General features: G+C 43.4%; 1 protein-coding gene across 1 annotated transcript; it reads right to left on the reverse strand.

The window, feature by feature from the left end:
• Positions 1-1,331: 1,331 nt before the first annotated feature.
• LOC137373162 (di-N-acetylchitobiase-like) lies at positions 1,332-23,117 on the reverse strand. The gene is made up of 6 exons (XM_068038021.1): positions 23,084-23,117; positions 21,755-21,951; positions 11,275-11,446; positions 11,092-11,189; positions 7,663-7,824; positions 1,332-1,535 (listed from the first exon to the last, which is right to left on the reverse strand). The coding sequence occupies exons 1-6, from the start codon at positions 23,115-23,117 to the stop codon at positions 1,332-1,334; spliced, it is 867 nt and encodes a 288-aa protein (XP_067894122.1).
• Positions 23,118-23,446: the final 329 nt, after the last annotated feature.

Here is a 23,446-nt window from a genome sequence, read left to right on the forward strand (position 1 = left end):
ATGCTAATATGTTACAAACTACACCATGAGCTCCTACTTTGCGCAATAACCTTTTATGTGGCACCTTGTCAAATGCCTTCTGGAAATCCAAGTACAGTACATCAACGTACTTTATCCACAGCGCATGTTACTCCTTCAAAGAACTCCAATAAATTGGTTAAACATGATCTCCCTTTCATAAAACTACACTGACTATTCCCGATTACCTTAAACTTTTCTAAGTGGCCAGCAATAGCCTCCTGAATGATTGATTCTAACACCTTCCCCATGACAGATGTCAAACTAACTGGCCTATTGTTGCCTGTTTTCTGCCTCCTCCACTTCTTGAATAGAGGGGATGTTTTCCACTCTGATGGAACTTTTCCAGAATCCAGCAAATTTTGAAAAACTAACACCAATGCATCTACTACCTCATTTGCCACCTCTTTTAAGACCCTAGGATGAAGCCCATCAGAACCTGGGACATGTCAGTCCACAGCTCCATCAGTTGCTCAGTACCACTTCCCTTGATTGTAATTTCACCAAGTTCCTCTCCTCCTTCCACCTCCTGATTTACAGCTATTACTGGAATGTTTATTGTATCCTCTATAGTGAAGACAGAAGCAAAATATTTGTACATTTCATCTGCCATTTCCTCATTATCTAATATTAACTCCCCATTCTCATTCTCCAGAGGACCAACACACACTTTACTTACTTCTTTTCCTTTTTAAATACCTGTAGAAACTCTTGCTATCCGTTTTTACATTTCTAGCTACTTCCTCGCATACTCTAATTTCTTTCTCCCTATTAACCTTTTTGTTTTTCTCTGCTGTTCTTTATATTCTGACCAATTATGGTAGTTAATGCTGATTTAGTGCATTTTGTTCACAATTTAATATGCTTGAAGTGACCAGATCTTGGATTACAAATCATATTTGTACATTTACTTTCCATTGACTAGGATTTGATTGATCAGATAAAATATTAAATCTTTCCCTAGATCTGCATCAGTTAAATTTCTAACATTGGAAGTGAGCTCACTTTTTGTTGTAATAAAAGCAAAATACTGCAGATGTTGGAAATCTGAAATAAAAACAGAAAGTGCTGGAAAAACTCAGCAGCTCTGGCAGCATCTGAGGAGAGAGAAACAGAGTAAACGTTTCAGGTCTGTGACCTTTCATCAGAAACATTCTGGTGTAAGGTCACTGACCTGAAACATTAACTCTGTTTCGCTCTCTACAGATTCGGCCAGACCAGCTGAGCTTTTCCAGCACTTGCCGTTTTTATTTCACTTTTTGTTCTGTTTACTTGCAAAATTAAATAATCACATTATGAGAAGAGTAACTGGTTTAAGTTCTCCATTTTCCTCGGATAGGGCACAGAGCATTCCACATTTCTTCAGTTTGCATTGCTACTGTAGGATCAGCAGTGTAGTTTAGGTCATTTCCAGTCCACGCACCTATGCCACGGAGTTTTAGTTTCTTCAAGATCGATGATTTTAGTGAAATGCTCTCTGGATCATCATACCAAACCTCGTGGTATGTGTTATTAACCTGCCAAAATAGCCAAAGAGAGTTAGACAGATAGGAGCTAAGTTTAGGTCAATGCACAGTTCTAGACACAATGCTGAACATCTTCAACATCACTATTTAAAATACATTAAACTTGTACTCGCATTAAAGGATAAGTTTAGGTGGATTAAGCAAATGAACCATATAAAGGCAATTTGTTCCAAATCTCATTTAAATTGATTTTTAAAAATCTATTCTTTCATTCAATGTGTCACTGGCAAGTCCAACATTTTTGCCAATCCCTAATTGTCCATGAGAAGGTTGTGGTGAGCCAGTCCATGTGGTGTATTTACAGTTACAGTGCTGCAAGGAAGGGAGTTTCAGGATTTTGACCCGGCAACAGTGAAGGAACAGCGATACAGTCCCAAGTCAGGATGTTTATGGCTTGGATAGGAACTTGCAGGTGGTGGTGTTCCCATGCATCTACTGCCCTTGTCCTTCTAGATGGTAGTGTTCACAGCTTTGGAAAATGCTGTCGAAGGAGTCTGGGCGAGTTTTGTAGATGGTACACTCTGCTGCCAGTGTGTGCTGGTGGTGGAGCGAATTAATGTTTAAGGTAGAGGATGGGGTGCCGATCAATGAACTGCTTTGTCCTGGATGGTGTCAAAGTTTGATCTTCTTGAATGTTGTTGGAAGTGCACTCATCCGAAGAAATGCAGAGTATTCCAGCACACTCCTGACTTGTGCCTTGTCGATGATGGACAGGCATTGAGGAGTCAGGAGGTGAGTTATTCACCAAAGAACAAAGAAAGAACAAAGAAAATTAGAGCACAGGAACAGGCCCTTCGGCCCTCCAAGCCTGCGCCGATCCAGATCCTCTATCTAAACATGTCGCCTATTTTCTAACCATCTGTATCTCTTTGCTTCCTGCCCATTCATGTATCTGTCCAGATACATCTTAAAAGACGCTATCGTGCCCGCGTCTACCACCTCCGCTGGCAACGCGTTCCAGGCACCCACCACCCTCTGCGTAAAGAACTTTCCACGCATATCCCCACACATAATTCCCAGCCTCTGACCTGTTCTTGTAGCCACATTATTTATATGGCTGTTCTAGTTCAGTTTCTGCTCAATGGTGACCTGCAGGATGGTGATGGTTGCGGTTGCAGTGATGGGAATGCTGTTGAATGTGAAGGGTTAGAATCGCTATTTTTGGAGCTGGTCATTGCTTGGCACTTGTATGGCATGAATTTTACTCACCACTTAGCAGCTCATGCCTGAATGCTGTCCAGGTCTTGTTGCATGTGAATACGCACTGCTTCAGTATCTGAGGAGTTCCGAATGGTACTGAGCACTGTGCAATCATCAGTGAACATTCCCACTTATGACCTCATCATGGAGGGAAGGCCATTAATGAAGCTGCTGAAGATAGTTGGGCCTCGGACACTACCCTGATGAACTCTTGAAGTGATGTCCTGGAGCCGAGATGATTGGCCACCAACAACACAACTGTCTTCCTTTGTGCTAAGTATGTCTCCAAGCAGTGGAGAGTTTCCACCCTGATTCCCATTGACATTAATTTTGTTGGGCTCCTTGATGCCACACTTGGTCAAATGGTGCTTTGATGTCAAGGGCAGTCACTCTCATCTCACCTCTGGAATTCAGCTATTTTGTCCATGTTTGGACCAAGGCTGTAATGAGGTCAGGAGATAAGACACCCAGGCAGAACCCAAACTGAGCACTGGTGAGCAGGTTATTGCTGAGTAAGCGTCGCTTGATAGCACTGTCAACGATATCTTCCATCACTTCTCTGTTGATCAAGAGTAGACTGATTGGGCGGTAATTGGCCCGTTTGGATTTGTCCTGCTTTTCATGGACAGGATCTAACCATCTCCCCTTGACATTCAATGGCATTACGATTGCTGAATCCCCCACTAACAACAAGCTGGGGGTTTCCATTGACCAGAAACTGAACTGGAGTAGCCATATAAATACCATGGCTACAAGAGCAGGTCAGAGGCTAAGAATCCATTTTTTTTATTCATTCATGGGATGTGGGCATCACTGGCTAGGCCAGCATTTATTACCCATCCCTAATTGCCCTTGACAAGGTGGTGGTGAGCTGTCTTCTTGAACCGCTGCAGTCCATGGGAAGTAGGTACACCAACAGTGCTGTGAGAAAGGGAGTGCCAGAATTTTGACCCTATGACAGTGAAGGAACGGCGATATAGTTCCAAGTCAAGATGTTGTGTGACTTGGAGGGGAACTTGCAGGCGGTGGTATTCCCATGCATTTGCTGCCCTTGTCCTTCTAGTTGGTGGAGGTCACAGGTTTGGAAGGTGCTGTCTAAGGAGCCTTGGTGTGTTGCTGCAGTGCATCTTGTAGATGGTACATACTGCTGCCACTGTGCGTCGGTAGTGGAGGGAGTAAATGTTTGTGGATGGGGTGCCAATCAAGCAGGTTGCTTTGTCCTGGATGGTATCGAACTTCTTGAGTGTTGTTGGAGCTGCACCCATCCAGGCAAGTGGAGAGTATTCCATCACACTCCTGTCTTGTGCTTTGTAGGTAATGGACAGGCTTTGGGGAGTCAGGAGGTGAGTTACTCGCCGCAGGATTTCGAGCCTCTGACTGCTCTTGTAGCCACGGTATTTATATGGCTACTCCAGTTCTGTTTCTGGTCAATGGTAGCCCCTAGGATGTTGATAATGGGGGATTCAGCAATGGTAATGCCATTGAATGTCAAGGGAGATGATTAGATTCTCTCCTGATGGAGATGGTCATTGCCTGGCACTTGTGTGGCGCAAATGTTACTTGCCACTTCTGAGCCCAAGCCTGGATATTGTCCAGGTCTTGCTGCATTTCTACACAGACTGCTTCAGTATCTGAGGAGTTGCGAATGGTGCTGAACATTGGGCAATCATCAGCGAACATCCCCACTTCTGACCTTATGATTGAAGGAAGGTCCTTGATGAAACAGCTGAAGATGGTTGGGCCTTGGACACTACCCTGAGGAACTCCTGCAGTGATGTTCTGGAGCTCAGATGATTGACCTCCAACAACCACAAACATCTTCCTTTGCTCTTGGTATTCCATCACTTTACTGATGATTGTGAGTAGACTGATGGGACGGTAATTGGCCGGGTTGGACTGGTCCTGCTTTTTGTGTACAGGACATACCTGGGGAATTTTCCACATTGCCAGGTAGATGCCAGTGTTGTAGCTGTCCTGGAACAGCTTGGCTAGGGCTGCAGTAAGTTCTGGAGCACTGGTCTTCAGTACTACTGCCGGAATATTGTCAGGGCCCATAGCCTTTGCAGTATCCAGTGCCTTCAGTCGTTTCTTGATATCACGCGGAGTGAATCAAAGTGGCTGAAATCTGGCATCTGTGATGCTGGGGATTTCAGGAGGAGGCCGAGATGGATCATCAACTCGGCACTTCTGGCTGAAAGTTGTTGCAAATGCTTCAGCCTTATCTTTCGCACTGATGTGCTGGGCTCCCCCATCATTAAGGATGAGGATATTTGTGGAGTCACCTCCTCCAGTTAGTTGTTTAATTGTCCGCCACCATTCATGGCTGGATGTGGCAGGACTGCAGAGCTTAGATCTGATCGATTGGTTATGGGATCGCTTAGCTCTGTCCATCGCATGCTGCTTACGCAGTTTGGCACGCACGTAGTCCTGGGTTGTAGCTTCACCAGGTTGACACCTCATTTTGAGGTTTGCCTGGTGTGGCTCCTGGCATGTCCGCCTGTACTCTTCATTGAACCGGGGTTGGTCTCCTGGCTTGATGGTAATGGTAGAGTGGGAAGATACGGGGCCATGAGGTTACAGATTGTAGTTGAGTACAATTCTGCTGCTACTGATGGCCCAAAGCGCCTCATGGATGCCCAGTTTTGCATTGCTAGATCTGTTTGAAATCTATTCCATTTAGCACGGTGGTAGTGCCACACGACATGATGGACAGTTTCCTCAATGTGAAGGCGGGACTTCATCTCCACAAGGACTGTGCAGTGTTCACTGCTACCAATACTGTCATGGACAGATGCATCTACGACAGGCAGATTGGTGAGGACGAGGTCAAGTATGTTTTTCCCTCACCACCTGCCACATACCCAGTCTAGCAGCTATGTCCTTTAGGACTCGGCCAGCTCGGTCAGTAGTGGTGCTACTGCTACCAAGCCACTCTTGGTAATGGACATTGAAGTCCCCCACCCAGAGTACATTCTGTGCCCTTGCCACCCTCAGTGCTTCCTCCAAGGGGTGTTCAACATGGAGGAGTACTGACTCATCAGCTGAGGGAGAGTGGTCGGTGGTAATCATCAGGATGTTTCCTTGTCCATGTTTGACTTGATGCCATGAGACCTCCTGACTGTATACCACTGTGCCTGACACCAGGGATGGTGATGGTAGTGTCTTGGATATTTTCTGTAAGGTATAATTCCCTGAGTATGACTATGTCAGGCTGTTGCTTCACTAGTCTGTGGGACAGCTCTCCCAATTTGGCACAAGCCCCCAGTTGTTAGTAAGGAGGGCTTTGCAGGGTAAACAGGGCTGGGTTTGCCGTTGTTGTTTCTGGTGCCTCGGTTGATGCCAGGTGGTCTGTCTGGTTTCATTCCTTTTTATTGACTTCGTAGCAGTTAGATACAACTGAGTGGCTTGTTAGGCCATTTCAGAGGGCTTGTAAGAGTCAACCACATTGCTGCAGGTCTGGAATCACATGCAGGCTGGACCAGGTAAGGACAGCAGATTTTTTTCCCGAAAGGACATTAGTGAACCAGATGAGTTTTTACAACAATTGACAGTGGTTTCATGGTCACCATTAGACTAGCTTTTTTAATTCCAGAATTCTGAACTGAATTTAAACTTTCACCATCTGCCATGGTGGGATTCGAACCCTTGTCCCCAGTACATTAGCCAAGCCTCTAGATTACTAGTCCATTACCACTATGCCAACACCTCCCCCTTTATTAATCTGTAAAGTGTATTAGTACATTAACACATCACACATGGAATAGAACTGAAATGGAAACTGTTGCTCAAAAACTCTCACCACTGATCCTTCATTGAGATCACAGGGCCTTGGATGTGAATAAATATCAACTGTTTTAATTTTATAAAATACTAAAATTGGCAAAGTCAATGGCAGCATTGACCTGAAGATTGGACCGTGGGATAGTGTCCAAACAATTTAATAGTTTCATGATGGCATTAAATTAGTTTAAGTTTGTTCATCTGACTGAATTAAACATTCATTCACTAATACCCCACAACATAATTTCAAGTCAATTACATAACTATGTTACTGCACTTGAAAGAAACTTATTGTGTGAAACCCTTGTGATGATTTAAACAGATATGATCAAGTTCAGTATGAAGGACATTCTTCAGCTTCTTGGAGGAACAGCTCCAAGGAAATTCCCAGTCAATCTTTTTAACACCAAAAACAATGAACTCATCTGGATGCTGTGCAACATCTGAACACAAGGCACATGTTAACAGGACAAATATATTCCTCAAAATTGTCATGATGACTGTGACTGTTTGCCTTGATTAATAAAATTGCATAATTACTTTAGATATATTCATGTAAAGCTTCTAGAGAAAGCATTTAAATAGCGCCGTTCACAAACTCAGACCATTCCAAAGCACTGTTCAGCTCATGGAGTGCTTTTGAAATGTAATGACTGTTGTAATGTAGGAAATGCAGCAGACAATTTGCACAGAGCAAGATCCCACAAACAGCATGTGATAACGATCAGATAATCTTTTCGTGATGTTGGTTGAGGGATAAATATTGCCCAGGACACCAGGGAGGACACCTCCACTCTTCCTCAAAATAGTGCTATTGGAACATTTATGTCCACCTCAGAGGACGGTTAGGGCCTCAGTTTAACTTCCTATCTGAAAAACAACACCTCCGACAGTGTCTGCAACTGGTTTTTCACGATGTTTTAACAAGGTGAACTGGTTTTGGTGCTTTGCTTCTCAACTCCCATTTTCTTGTCAATTCTCCAACTACACACGTTTCCGACTGTACAAACTGGACATTTTGAACTTTGCTGAATCCTGTACACAGAGAATACTGAATCATGAAACCCTGCAATGCTCACATTCTACAAAGAATGTTGGAATGCACAGGTCTCCACTGTGCTTTGATTGATTGTCTTACCCTGTAGACATAATATGGGGATTTGTAATCATCATCCCAATATCTGCCGGTCATTGATCTGGGCAGCTGCTGCATGATCTCTTTATATGGAATCGATCTTCCAACTTGTGAACTGCAAGGAGCACCTCCGAGAGGAATCTTTTGCAATTCACATCTACCAGGCTGTAAAGTACAAAAGGATGAGAAATTATTACTTGTGAATATAGTTACTCTGCTAACTTCAAAAATGTAGTGACAGCATGACTGATCTCCCAGTGTATAGGCTCTGAGGGGCAATTAGGACTCAAGGATAATTGAGAATTTTGAAACTAAGCTTAATGGGATTTTGTTAGGTGGAGGTATTAATTGTGACAAAGTCAAGGCAGGTATATGGGATAAAAATCAGTAACAATCAAACTGAGTGGTGGAACAGGCTTGGGGGATTGAATGGTCCACTGTATCTCCTGTGCTTCTTTGATTCCATGTGTGAAGGAATGAGCTTTGAGAAAAAAAATTCAGAAGCTTAAGATTTACAGTCTAGAAGAATGCAGTTAAAGAAATGCTTCAGTGAAATGAAATGTTAAATAGCATGGATAAGGTCAGCCCAGACAGAAAACCAATGGATACAAATGGAAAGTAGCAAAATTGTAAAGCAAGTATTAAAAACGCTTAAAGTAAAAAAAGCAAAATTATTGAACTAGGCTACAAGCAAGCTGAGCAAGAGAAAATACTGGGCTGTTTCAAAATGCAAATAGATGCCCTGATTGGACAGTTAATGTGGACAAGGGATGAATTTCAGGTGAACTGAATTCACTCGATTACTTCTGAATTTTTTTCTCAAAGTTCATACTTTCACACACGATTAATGGTAAAATACTGAGTGGTGTAGAGGAGGTAAGGGACCTCGGAGTAAATGTTCACAGATCCCTGAAGGTAGCAGGGCAGGTCGATAAGGTGGTTAAGAAGGCATAGAAACATAGAAGATAGGAGCAGGAGTAGGCCATTCGGCCCTTCGAGCCTGTTCCGCCATTTATTATGATCATGGCTGATCATCCAACTCAGTAACCTGTTCCCGCTTTCGCCCCACACCCTTTGATCCCTTTAGATCAAAGAGCTACATCTAACTCCTTCTTGAAAACATACATTGTTTTGGCCTCAGCTGCTTTCTGTGCCAGCAAATTCCATAAGCTCACCACTCTCTGGGTGAAGAAACTTCTCCTCATCTCAGTCCTGAAAGGTTTACCCCGTATCCTTTGACTATGACCCCTGGTTCTGGACTCCCCCATCATCGGGAACATCTTTCCTGCATCTACCATGTCAAGTCCTGTTCGAATTTTAAAGTTTTCTATGAGATCCCCCCTCACTTTTCTGAACTCCAGTAAATATAATCCTAACTGACTCAATCTCTCCTCATACGTCAGTCCCATCATCCCAGGAATCGGTCTGGTAAACCTTCACTGCACTCCCTCTATAGCAAGAACATCCTTCCTCAGATAAGGAGACCAAAACTGCACACAATAATCCAGGTGTGGCCTTACCAAGGTCCAGTATAAATGCAGCAAGACATCCCTGCTCCTGTACTTGAATCCTCTCACTATGAAGGCCAACATACCATTTGCCTTTTTTACCGCCTGTTGCACCTGCATGTTTACCTTCAGCAACTGGTGTACGAGAACACCCAAGTCTCGCTGCATATTCCCCTCTCTCAGTTTACAGCCATTCAGATAATAATCTGCCTTCCTGTTTTTGCTACCAAAGTGGATAACCTCACATTAATCCACATTATACTGCATCTGCCATGCACTTGCCCACTCACTCAACTTGTCCAAATCACCCTGAAGCCTCTCTGCATCCTCCTCACAACTCACCCTCCCACCCAGTTTTGTGTTTTGTGTCATCTGCAAATTTAGAGATATTACATTTAGTTCCCTCATCTAAATCATTAATATATATCGTGAGTAGCTGGGGTCCTAGCACCGATCCCTGCGGTACCCCACTAGTCACTGCCTGCCATTCGGAAAACGACCCATTTATCCCTGCTCTTTGTTTCCTGTCTGCCAACCAATTTTCACTCCATCGATAATACATTACCTCCAATCCCGTGCGCTTTAATTTTACGCGCTAATCTCTTATGTGGGACTTTGTCGAAAGCCTTCTGAAAGTCCCAAAAAACCACATCCACTGGCTCCCCCTCATCAACTCTACTAGTTACATCCTCGAAGAATTCGAGTAGATTTGTCAAGCATGATTTCCCTTTCGTAATCCATGCTGACTCTGCCCGATTCTACTACTGTTCTCTAAGTGATCTGCTATAAAATCTTTGATAATGGACTCTAGAAGTTTCCCCACTGCCGACATCAGGCTGACTTGTCGATAATTCCCAGCTTTCTCTCCACCTCCCTTTTTAAATAGTGGGGTTACACTAGCTACCCTCCAATCTGTAGGAACTGTTCCAGAGACTATAGAATCTTGGAAGATGACCACCAATACATCCACTATTTCTGGGGCCACTTCCTTAAGTACTCTGGGATGCAGACCATCAGGCCCTGGGGATTTATCGGTCTTCAATCCCATCAATTTCTCCAGCATCATTTCTCTACTAATACTGATTTCTTTCAGTTCCTCCCTCTCACTAAGCCCTGTGTTCCCCAACATTTCTGGTATAATATTTGTGTCCTCCTTTGTGAAGACAGAACCAAAGTATGAATTTAGTTGGTCAGTCATTTCTTTATTCCACATAATAAATTCCCCTGTTTCTGACTGTAATGGAATCTGCAGATGGAATCCTTTCCTTTATTAGCCGAGGTATAGAATATAAGAGCAGGGAGGTTATGCTGGAACTGTGTAACTCGATGGTTCGGCCATAACTTGAGTATTGTGTGCAGTTCTGGTCACCTCATTGTAGAAAGGATGTAATTGCACGAGAAAGGATACAGAGGAGATTTACGAGGATGTTGCCAGGACTGGAAAAGTGCAGCTATGAGGAAAGATTGGATAGGTTGGGATGTTCTCCTTGGAACAGAGAAGGCTGAGGAGAGTTCTGAGTGAAATGTGCAAAATTTTGAGGGGCCTGGATAGAGTGGAGGTGAAGGGTCTATTCACCTTAGCAGAAAGGTCAGTGATGAGGGGGTATAGATTTAAAGTGATTGGCAGAATAATTAGAGAGGAGATGAGGAAAAACGTTTTCACCCAGAGGGTGAACTTACTGCCTGAAAGGGTAGTTGAGGCAGAGACCCTCAACTCATTAAAAAGGAGTCTGGATATGCACCTCAAATGCTGTAAGCTAAAGAGCTACGGACCAAATGCTGGAAGGTGAGATTAGAATAGATAGATCGTTTTTCGGCCAACGCAGATATGATGTGCCAAGTGGCCTCTTTCCATGTCTTAAACTTTTTACGATTCTATGATTCACTCCCATTTCTTGTGCAATGCAAACTAAACATTTCTTACCTCATAAAAGCGCTGGCAAGGATAGTCGTAACCATACCATGGAACTGCCATCACCAGCTTTCTGGAATCAACACCCAGTTTGATATAAGCAGAGAGACCTAAATAGATAAAAATATGACAGTCTGAGATAAACATTGATATCCGGGAGGCAGACCCTGAACCAGAAGGTTTTAATGTACATACCTGAATAAACCTGGTGATAGGGAGCACCTGCTTTTGCAAAGCACTCATCCCACATTTGGTTCTGCAAATTGTAGGACTGCACGACTAAGAAGTCACAGGAATTTGCCATTCCCACATAATCATGGCATTGGCCATTTGGGCAGTCTGGAGTCCAAGGTACATTAAATGTGACCTAAGGAACAAATAGTAATGAGAAGTTAACTTTATCTCACACCTTGGGTTGGATTTTTTCGAGCCCTCGATGTCGGGATCCATGGTGGGGAAGGGGGCATGAAGATTGCCCTGGATGAGGCCAGCCATGGACCTCGACACCGGCAGGGCACAGCTCGATATTGCTGGTGACGGGTAAGGCCTCATGGCGGCCCCCCTCACCATGCGGCGACACAACGGCCATTTAAAATTCATATAACTTAACTCACCTGATTAAATGAGTCTCCCGTCGCCTCCTGAAATCCCATCACGATCTTCACCCTGGCGGTTGGCACTGCCAAACCTTCGGATTCCCGTCCAGGGAAACAAGACACAACATTGGATGGGAGGGGGGAGAAGGTAAGTTTCTCAGTGCGGGGGATGGGGGCTCAAATGAATGTTATGGGTGCAGGGGATGGTGGGAAAGGTTACAGTTTAAATTTTGTGCAGTTTGAAGGGAAGGTCAGATTGTGAAGGTCAGTGTTTTGGGGTGAAAAGGGGAAATAGTTAATCCAATTGATATTGGGAGTTGGGAGAGAGGCAAAAGAAATGTAATTCAATGTGACGTTCAATATTTAAATGTCCCGGTAGGGCTGACAGCCTTTTAAAAATGATGTCAGCGCCTGAGCACAGGCAGTTGATGCCGTTGCTAGGGACGGACAGGCTGCCCGCTCCACAGGATCGGGGTGGGGGCAGCCTGTCCCAGCTATTTAAATGAGCTGCTGCACTTGGAATCACGGTGACTCTTTGGCGTGTGGCCCACCCAGGTGGGCCGCCATTCTTTTCACCCGCTGCAGAATATTCAGCCCCTTCTGTTGTTGTCACACGTAGTTATTTGGTTTTTATTAAGCATTCCCTTCTAATGCACAGGGCATTGAAGCTGTGAAATTCAACAGGGGAGATGTTCTGCAATGTTCATGACTTTATAAAATGGAACATGATAAAGTTGGGGAAAATAGTGAGTCTTAATTGTTAGGATCCTTGATTGTCTAAATATTAATCAGGAAGATTGGAAAAGCAATAGTGAGATGGAATTCACTGGGGGAACAGACAGGTGTTTCTGTGGCCACAGATGTGAATCCAGGATGTTATGTTGTCTCCCTGACGCCAGGGTCATGGTTGTCACTCAACAGTTGCACAGCACTCTGACGGGGGAGGGTGAGCAACTAACGGTCGTGGTCCATATCAGTACCAACAACACAGGTAGAAAAAGAGATGGTAGAGTTCAAGGAGTTAGGAAAGAAACTAGCAAGCAGCATCTCAAAGGTAATAATCTCCAGATTACTCCCAGTATCATGCGCAAGTGAGTACAGAAATAGGAAAAAAGAGCAGATGAATGCATGACTGGAGAGATGGAGCAGGAGGAAAGGCTTTAGATTCCTTGGACATTGGGACTGGTTCTGGGAGATGGAACCTATGCAAGCCGGACGAGTTGCACCAGTAGAGAGCCAGGACCAATGTCCTTGCAGGGCGATTTGCTCGTGCTATTTGGGAAGGTTTAACCTAACTTGGCAGGGATGCGGAACCAGGAGGTAATATTGGAGAGAATAAAACAAGGTGCACAGAGAATTTGGAGAGACAGATAACACTAGAGTAGGAAATAGTAAGGCATCAGGTGGGGTCAGAGTAAGAGGGAATGTAAAAATGTCGAAATTAGGTTTATAGTGCATGAATGTGAATGCGTGGAGTGTGATAAATAAGGTTGGTGAGCTGCAGGCGAGTGGAAATATGATGTTGTGGTGATAATGGAGACCTGTCTCAAATAAAGGGCAGGACTGGGTACTAAATATTCCTGGATACAAGGTGTTCAGGAAAGATAGGGAAGGAAAGGTGGGGGAAGGGACAGCTGCATTGATTAAAGAGAACATTACACTGCTGGAAAGAGAGGATGCCCGAGAGGGGTCAAGGACAGAATCTATTTGGTTAGAGCTAAGAAACAATAGAGGTACCTCATTACACTGATGGGTGTATTCTATAGACTACCAAATAGTGGGAAAGATATAGAGGAACAAATTTGCAGGGAAATTACAGAGTGGGGCAAGAATTATAGTATCATTATAATGGGGGACTTTAATTATCCTAATATAGACTCGGATAGTAGTAATGTAAAGGACAGAGAGGGGCAAGAGTTTCTGGAGTGTGTTCAGGAGAATTTTCTACATCAGTATGTTTCCAGTCCAACAAGGAAGGAGACATTGCTGTATCTGGTTCTGGGGAATGAGGTGGGTCAAGTGGATCAAGTGTCAGTAGTGGAACATTTAGAGGACAGTGATCATAGTATCATAAGGGTTAGGTTGGCTGTGGAAAAGTACAAGGAGCAATCCAGAGTGAAAATAATTAATAGGGGGAGGGTCAACATCAATGGGATGAGAACAGATCTGGAAAGCATTTGATAAAATACAACATAAAAGGCTGGTTAATGGAACTCAGGCACATGGAATAGGAGGATCAGTGTCTAATTAGATATAAAATTGACTGAAGGATATAAAATATCGAGTGGTGGTAAATGGTTGTTTTTCAGACTGGAGGATGGGAGGTAATGGTGTTCCCAAGGGTCAATGTTAGGACCACTGCTTTTTTGCTATATATAAACAACTTGGATCTTGGAATATAAAGCAAAATTTTAAAAAAATTGCTGAAGATACCAATTTTGGAGGAGTGGCAAACAGTGAGGATGATTTGAATCGCCTGCAACAGGACAGAGATTGACTAGCACAGGGTGATCCAAACTTTTCAAATGGCGGGGGGGGGGGGGGGGGGGTGCACATTACAATTTGTGTCTGACATAGGTGGTGGTGAGACAATTTCAGAAAGAGAAAGGCGTAACAAAATTATATTATTATTAATCAAAACAACAAATGTACATTAACATAAAAGCAAAATACTGCAGATGCTGGAAATCCGAAATAAAGACAGAAAGTGCTGAAAATACTCAGCAGGTCAGGCAGCAGCTGTGGAGAGAGAAGCAGAGTTAACATTTCAGGTCTGTGACTTTTCATCAGTGATGCCGAGTATTCCGGATAGATGTCATTCTGTCAGGAGTGATCTTGAGCACTCTCTCTCCCTCTTTCTCAGTCTCTTTCTCTCTCTCTATGTCCCCCCTCTCTGTGTTGTTCCCCGCTCTCTGTGTTGTTCCCCCTCTCTGTGTTGTTCACCCCTCTCTGCGTTGTTCACCCCTCTCTGTGTTGTTCACCCCTCTCTGTGTTGTTCCCCCTCTCTGTGTTGTTCAGCCCTCTCTGTGTTGTTCCCCCTCTCTGTGTTGTTCCCCCCTCTCTGTGTTGTTCCCCCCTCTCTGTGTTGTTCCCCCCTTTCTGTGTTGTTCACCCCTCTCTGTGTTGTTTCCCCTCTCTGTGTTGTTCACCCCTCTCTGTCCCCATTCTGATGCAAGGTCACAGACCTGAGCCTTTAACTCTGCTTCTCTCTCCACAGAGGAATGTGGGCCGGATGGAAACCTTTGACAGGCTGGATCCTGACCCACGGGTCATATGTTGGACAACCCTGGGCGAGCAGAATAGGCAGACAGGTGGCAGATGGAATTTAACACAGACTAGTGTGAGGTGATGCATTTTGGCAGAAGGAATAGGGTGAAGCAATATAGACTTAATGGCTGAGTTCTAAAGAGTGTGCAGGAACAGAGAGGGACCTGGGGCTGCATGTGCATCGATCTTGGAAGGTGGTAGGACATATTGAGAGAGTGGTTAGCAAATCATATGGGATCTTGGGCTTCATAAATAGAGGCATTGAGTGCAAAAGCAGGGAAGTTATGTTGAACATTTATAAAGCTCTGGTTAGGCCCAAATTGAACTCTTACATCCAGTTCTGTTCACACTTTAGGAAGGTTATGAGGGTCTGTGAGAGGCTGTAGAGGAGATGTATCAGAATGGTTCCAGCAATGGGGGATTTAAGTTACAAGGTTAGTTTGGAAACACTGGAGCAAAGCAGATTGAGGTGAGATAGAGGTGTACAAGATGATGACAGGCTTCGATAAGGTAGACGAGGAATAACTGTTCACATTAACTAATGGTACAAGGACTAGGGGACACTGATTGAAGGTTTTGGGTAAAAGATGCAGGGGGAAGGTGAGGAAGAACTTTTTTACACAGCGAGTGGTAATGACCTGGAACTCGCTGCCATGAGTGTGGTCGAAGGGGAAACAATCAATGATTTAAATAGGAAATTGGATGGGCACTTGAAAGAAATAAATGTACAGGACTACAGGGATCGAGCAGGGCATTGGGACTGACTAGATTGCTTCATGGAGACTTGATGGGCCGAATGGCTTCCTTCTGTGTGGTAAATGACTCCATGACGGTATGAATAAATTGGAATCAAAGATTTGCAGGAAAACCTGCAACGAAGGCATACGGCATGCTTGCCTTCATCGGTCGGGGCGTAGAGTATAAAAATTGGCACGTCATGCTGCGGCTGCACAGAAACTTAGAATGTTGGAATATTGGAATATTGCGTACAATTCTGGTCGCCACACTACCAGAAGGACGTGGAGGCTTTGGAGAGGGTACAGAAGAGGTTTACCAGGATGTTGCCTGGTCTGGAGGGTATTAGCTATGAGGAGAGGTTGGATAAACTCGGATGGTTTTCAGTGGAACGATGGAGGTGGAGGGGCGACATGATGGAGGTTTACAAAGTTATGAGTGGCATGGACAGAGTGGATAGTCAGAAGCTTTATCCCAGGGTGGAAGAGTCAATTATTAGGGGACATGGGTTTAAGGTGAGAGGGGCAAAGTTTAGAGGGGATCTACGAGGCATGTTCTTTACACAGAGGGTGGTGAGTGCCTGGAACTTGCTGCCGGGGGAGGTGGTGGAAGCAGGTGCGATAGCGACGTTTATGAGGCATCTTGACAAATATATGAGTAAGATAGGAATAGAGGGATACGGACCTCGGAAGTGCAGAAGGTTTTAGTTTAGACAGGCATCAAGATCGGCGCAGGCTTGGACGGCCGAATGGCCTGTACCTGTGCTGTACTGTTCTTTGTTCTTTCTTTGTTCTTTGAAACAATGGGCAGCCTTTAAAGAGGAGATAGTTTGTGTACAGTCAAAGGGGAAAGGCAGGGCAAACAAACTGGGGCAGCACAGTGGCGCAGTGGTTAGCACCGCAGCCTCACAGTTCCAATGACCCAGGTTCGATTCTGGGTACTGCCTGTGCGGTGTTTGCAAGTTCTCCCTGTCACCGCGTGGGTTTTCGCCGGGTGCTCCGGTTTCCTCCCACAGCCCAAGACTTGCAGGTTGATAGGTGAATTGGCCATTGTAAATTGCCCCTCGTATAGGTAGGTGGTAGGGGAATTGAGGGAAGGTGGGGATGTGAGAGGGTAATGGGATTAATGAAGGATTGGTATAAATGGGTGGTTGATGGTCGGCACAGAGCCGATGGACCAAAGGGCCTGTTTCAGTGCTGTGTCTCTAAATAAATCAAAAACTCCCTGGATGACAAAAGAGATAGAGAATAAGCTGAAAATGGCTGCATATTACAGATTTCAGGTGGATAATACAATTGCCACCAGGCTGAATATTGAAGGTTCAGACGGAAAGTGAGACAATGACTAAGAGAAGCAAAGAGAGAGTATGAGAAGGGACTGCCAGCTCACACAAAAGGTAACCCAAAAGTCTTCTGTAGCCATATAAACAGTAAAGGGGTGGTAAAAGGAAAAGCTGGGACTTTTAGGGATATAAAAGTGGATTTATGAATGGAGACAGGGGGCGTGGCTGAGATATTAAATGAGTATTTTGCATTTGTCTTCACCAAGGAAGAAGGTGCTGCTCAAGTCTCAGTGAAAGAGGAGGTAGTTGAGACATTGAAGGGGCTAGAAATTAATAAAGAGGAGGTATTAGATAGACTGGTTGTACTTAAAGTCAACAGGACTGGATGAGATTCATCCAAGTTTTCTGAGGGAAGTAAGGGTGGAAATTGCAGAGGTACTGTCCATAAACTTTCAATCCTCCTTAGATACAGGGATGGTGCGAGAGGACTGGAGAATTCCAAATGTTACACCCTTATTCAAGAAAGGGTGTAAGGACAAATCCAGAAACTACAGGCCAGTCAGTTTAACATCGGTGGTGGGAAAAAATTTAGAAATGATAATTTGGGACAAAATTAATAGTTACTTGTATAAATGTGGATTAATTAAGGAGAGCCAGCATGGATTTTTAAAGGGAAAATCATGTTTTACTAATTTCCTTCAGTTTTTTGATGAGGTAACTGAGAGGATTGATGAAGGTAATGATGTTGATGTGGTGTACATGGACTTCCAAAAGGCATTTGAGAAAGTGCCATAATACAGGCTTATCAGCAAAGGTAGAGCTCGTGGAATAAAGGGACAGTGGCAGCATGGATACGAAGTTGGCTGGGTGACAGGAAACAGAGCATAGTGGTGAACGGTTGTGTTTGGACTGGAGAAGGGTAAATAGTGGGGTTCACAAGAACACAAGAAATAGGAGCAGTGGACCATATGGCCCATTGAACCTGCTCTACCATTCAATACGATCATGGGTGATCTTGGGCTTCAATTCCACTTTCCTGCCCACACCCCATATCCTTGATACCCTGCAAGACCAAAAATCTCTCTATCCCAACTTTAAATGTTTTCCATGATGGAGCATCCACAACTCTCTGAGGTAGAGAATTCCAAAGATTCACAACCCTTTGAGATTAGTAATTTCCCCTCGTCTCGGTCCTGAATGATCCCAAGACTGTGCCTAGATTCCCTGACCAGCAGAAACAATCTCTCAGTTTCTACCCTATCAAGCCCTTTCAGAATCTTGCATGTCTCAATTAGATCGCCTCTCATTTTCCTAAACTCCACAGAATATAGGCTCAATTTCCTCAGCCTCTCATCTTAGAACAATCTCCTCATTCCAGGAACCAATTTAGTAAATCTTCGCTACACTGCCTCCAGTGCAAGTATATAATTTCTTAAATGTGGAGACCAAAACTGCACATAATATTCCTGGTGCAGTCTCACCAAAGCCCTGTACAATTTTAGTAAGACTTCTTTATTCCTGTACTCCAATCCCCTTTCAATAAAGGCCAACATGCCATTTGCCTTCCTCATAGCCTGCTGCACCTGCATGTTAACTTTGTGTATTCCTTGGACGAGTACGCCCAAGTCTCCCTGAACATTAACACTCACCAGTTTCACACCTTTTAAAAAATATTCTGCTTTTCTATTTTTACGACCAAAGTGAACAACTTCACACTTCCCTACATTATACTCCATTTTCCATCTTGTTGCCCAATTACTTAACCTGTCTATATCTCTTTGCAACCTCTCTATGTCCTCCCCACAGTTTACTTTTCCAACGAGTTTTGTATAACCAGCAAACTTAGATACATTGCTCTCTGGCTCTTCATCCAAGTCATTACTGTACAGTGTAAATAGCTGAGGTCCCAGCACTGATCCTTGTGGCACCCCACTATTCACTGCCTGCCAACTTGAAAATGCCCCATTTATGCCCACTCTCTGTTTCCTGTCCGTTAACCAATCCTCTATCCATGCTAATATATTACCTCCAACATCATGAGCCCTTATCCTGCTTACTAATGTTTTATATGGCAACTTATCAAATGTCTTTTGGAAATCCAGGTATACTACATCTACTGGTTCCCCTTTATCTACCCTACTAGTTACATCCCCAAAAAATTCTAAGAAATTTGTTAAACAGGATTTCCCTTTAGTACACCCATGCTGACTTGTTCTAATCCCACGATACTTTTCCAAGTGCAATGTTAAGACTTCTTTAATAACAGTTTCCAGCATCTTCCCAACAACTGATGTTAGGCGAACTGGTCCAAGGGTTGGTGTTGGGACCCCTGCTTTTCTTGTTCTATATTAATTACCTAGACTTGAGTTTACAGACCACAATTTCAAAATATGCAGATTACACAAAACTTGGAAGTACTGTGAATTGTGAGACAGATCGTGATGGACAGGCTGGTGGCATGTGTAGACAAGTGGCAGATGGAAGTTAATACAGAAAAGTGTGAAGAGATTCATTTTTGTAGGAAGAATAAGGGAAGGCAATATAAAACCATGTTGAATTTTTCTAAGTGCCCTGCTATAACATCTTTCATAGTAGCTTCTAACATGTTCCCTATGACAGATGTTAAGGTAACTGGCCTGTTGTTTCCTGCTTTCCTGCTGATAAGTTGGAGAACCTGGGGTTGTTCTCTTCGGAGAAAAGAAGATTAAGAGGAAAGTAGGTAGAGGTCAGTTATCGGCTAGTTAGCTTGACGTCTGTCGTGAGAGGATGTTAGAATCGATCATGAAGGAGGTCGTGACTGGGCACTTAGAAAAACTCAAGGGAATCGGGAATAGTCAGCATGGTTTTCTGAAAGGGAAAATCATGTTTCATCAATTTATTGGAGTTCTTTGATGGAGTGACATGTGCTATGGATAAAGGGGAACCTGTTGACGTACTGTACTTGGATTTCCAGAAAGCATTTGACAAGGTGCCACATAGAGGTTATTGCACAAAGTAGGAGCTCAGGTGTAGGGGGTAACATATTAGCATGGATAGAAGATTGGCTGACTGGCAGAAAACAGAGTGTATGCAGAAATGAACCCTTTTCTGATTGGCAGGATGTGACGAGTGGTATCCCGCAAGGATCTATGTTGGGGCCACAACTTTTTATAATTTATATCAATGTCTTAGATGAAGGGAGCGACGGCATGGTAGCTAAATTTGCAGATGACACAAAGATAGGTAGGAAAGTTATGAAGAGGACATAAGGAGGCTGCAGACTGATATAGATGGGTAGAATGTGTGGGCAAAAATCTGGCAGCTGGAATATAATGTGGAAAAATGTAAAGTTGTTCAGCTTGGCAGGAAGAATTAAAAAGCTGAATGCTACTTAAATAGAGAATGACTGCAAAATTCCAAGATGCAGAGGGATCTAGGTGTTCTCATGCATGAGTCGCAAAAAGTTAGTATGCAGGTACAGCAGGTATTAAAGAAGGCTAATGGAATGCTCCCCTTTATTATGAGAGGAATTGAAAATAAAAGTAAGGATGTTCTGCTTCACTTATACAGGGCATTGGTGAGACCACATCTCGAATACTGTCTCCTTATTTAAGGAAGGATGTGAATATGTTGAAGTATGATCAGAGGAGGTTTACTAGATTGATACCTGGAATGAGCGGGTTGGCTTACAAGGAAAGGTTGGACAGACTAGGCTTGTTTTCACTGGAGTTTAGAAGAGTGATGGGAGACTTTATTGAAGTATATAAGATCCTGAACGGTCTTGACAAGGTGGATGTGGAGAGGATGTTTCCTCTTGTGGGGGAGTCCAGAACTAGGGGGCACTATTTTAAAATTAGGGGTCGCACTTTTAGGACAGAGATGAGGAGAAATTTTTTCTCTCAGAGGGTTGTGCAACTTTGGAACTCTCTGCGTCAGAAGGTGGTGGAGGCGGGGATATTAAATATCTTTAAGGCGGAGGTAGATAGATTCTTGTTAGGCAAGGGAATCAAAGGTTATCAGAAGTAGATGGGAGTGTGGAATTCGAAACACAAACAGATCAGCCATGAGTTTATTGAGTGGGGGAGCAGGATCAAGGGGCTGAATGGCCTACTTCTGCTCCTAATTTATATGTTCATATGCTTGTAAGTTCCTAGGTGTCCAAAATCATGAGGGACATGGACAGCGTAGATACAGAGAAACTGTTCCCATTGGTGGACGGATTGAGAACCAGAGGACATCAATTTAAGGGGATTGGAAAAAGAAGCAACAGCGACATGAGGGAAAACTTTTTCACACAGCGGGTTGTGAGGATCAGGAATGTACTGCTCGAGAGTGTGGTGGAGGCAGATTCAATCAAGGCCTTGTAAAGAGAATTGGATAATTAACTGAAGAGATAAAATTTGCAGAGCTATAGGGAATTGGCAGAGGAGTGGGACTAAGTGAGTTGCTCTTTTAGACAGCCAGCACAAACACGATGGGCCAAATGGACTCCTTCTGCGCTGTATCATTCTTCCACTTGTGTGATAATTACAGTTTGAAACATGCCGTCACTAGAATCTGGGCCTCAATACACTTGTATAATTCTGGGCTACATGTTCTGCATCACCAAGTCTGCTGCAGATTCAGATTCAGCTGATTCAAACTAAAATGTCTTTTCTCAGCTCTGGTCCAAACAGTCTCGTAACAAGTTGATGCTCTGATAAACAACAGCTGGAAATCTTCATTTCAATTTACTAATCCAGGAAACTATCCATGTTTCTTTATAATTAAGTGGAACTAAATTGCTTGTCCCAATTTTTAAAAAGATTGCTTTTACCTGAGATCCTGGTATTTTCTGGTGTAACATGTTTGTGGTTTCCCTGAGCAGCTGAGGTAGTGCACTATAATTTGAAGTAGTGCTCTGCAGATCCAAATTAATTCCATCCAGATACAGTAATTTTAAAAAATTCACAATATCTGTGATCCAATTTCCTTGTAGTGTACTGTCAGTCAAGTAGTTTTGTTCTATTAATTCTGGTGAAGCATGAAGAAATAACAACTAATGTTGATACAGCTTTTTTCACAGAACTGACAGTCCCAAGACACTTTACAAACAAAACTGGCAGCATCAAGTAGAAATTAGGAGAGGAAGATTTCGCTAGAACTTGCATTTACCTAGTGCCTTCCACATCCTCAGGATGTCCTTACATGCTTTATATTCATTTTGGAATGTCTGGAATTCTCTACTCCAGAAGTTGTGGAGGCTCAATCACTGAAAGTATTTAAAGAGGAGGTAGATAGATTTTTGAAATATCAGGGAGTTAAGGGCTATGAGGAGCTGGCATGAAAGAGGAGTTGAGGTCTGGGGCAGATCAGCCATGATCTTATTGAATGGTGGGGCAGGCTTGAGGGGCCGAATGGCCCACTCCTGCTCCTATTTCTTACATTCTTATGTTCTTATTAATTATTTTTGAAGTGTGTTCCAAGTTCTTTGGTTTTAAAAAGAAAACTTGGTGTTCTGTGTCTTGAAAGACTGAGAGAGAAAAAAAGTCTTTGAGAACATTGAATGCTGAACTGGGTGGGGCACAGACTGCAAGACAACTTGTTTCCAAACAACTCAACAGCAAGGGAATTGACAGGTCACATGACTTATTGTTAAGAGTTCAGTTTCACTTTTGCTTTGAGGAAGACCAGTGCTGGGCAGGCAGGAGGCAGAACAAACTGGCTGGGACCTGTGTTTTTTGCGAACAGAGAAAGACCTCTCCCTGAAAAGAAGGCTTGCATCTCTTGAGAAAAGAAAGTCTACATTTGAGTTGTGACTGTGTTCTGCCTGGAGGGAAAAAGATCACTGGAGAGGAAAAGACCCAGAGAAAGAGGAGTTGCTGCTCTCTGTGGAGAACAGCTCCTTTGCTGAGAGGGAGCACTACATTGTTAAATGTAACAAACACCTATTGCTTCCAGTGTCTAGGAAATCTCTGCCATAAGAGTGATTCCTGTGCTTTTGTTTTTGGGAGATCTTGAAATCTCAAGAAAGCTTCTATTGCTAGACTGCTACTTTAATATATAAGACCTGTTGCTATACCTTTTGCTGACAGATTTGTGTGACACCTGCTGCAGAAGAATTGCCTTGAATGTCAACCCATCACTGACTGTTCATCAAGCTTGCCTGGAAATACTTTGAGTGGCATCTGACTATTCATCTCTGGGACACCTCACCAATCTGGAAATATCCTATCAGACTGTGACCACCATCTATTTTATTATTGTTAAGAAACAGTTGCCAAAAAGTCTTTTTCCCCAGCTAACCAGTTTTCCAACATATGTGTGTCTGCATGAGGGTTAGGAAGAAGTAATAAATCGTTTGTATATATGTATAGATTTATCTCATTATTGTTTAACATTTAGTTTATTAATAAATAGTTAATTTTATTATTGTGTAAAGAAACCTGGTTTGATGTGCTTTATTCTGGAGGATAAATAAAGTGTTTAATTCAGCTAATTTCCAGTGGGTGAAAAACTTTACTAATAT

Source organism: Heterodontus francisci, chromosome 8, assembly GCF_036365525.1.
Source record: "Heterodontus francisci isolate sHetFra1 chromosome 8, sHetFra1.hap1, whole genome shotgun sequence".
NCBI lineage: Eukaryota > Metazoa > Chordata > Chondrichthyes > Heterodontiformes > Heterodontidae > Heterodontus > Heterodontus francisci.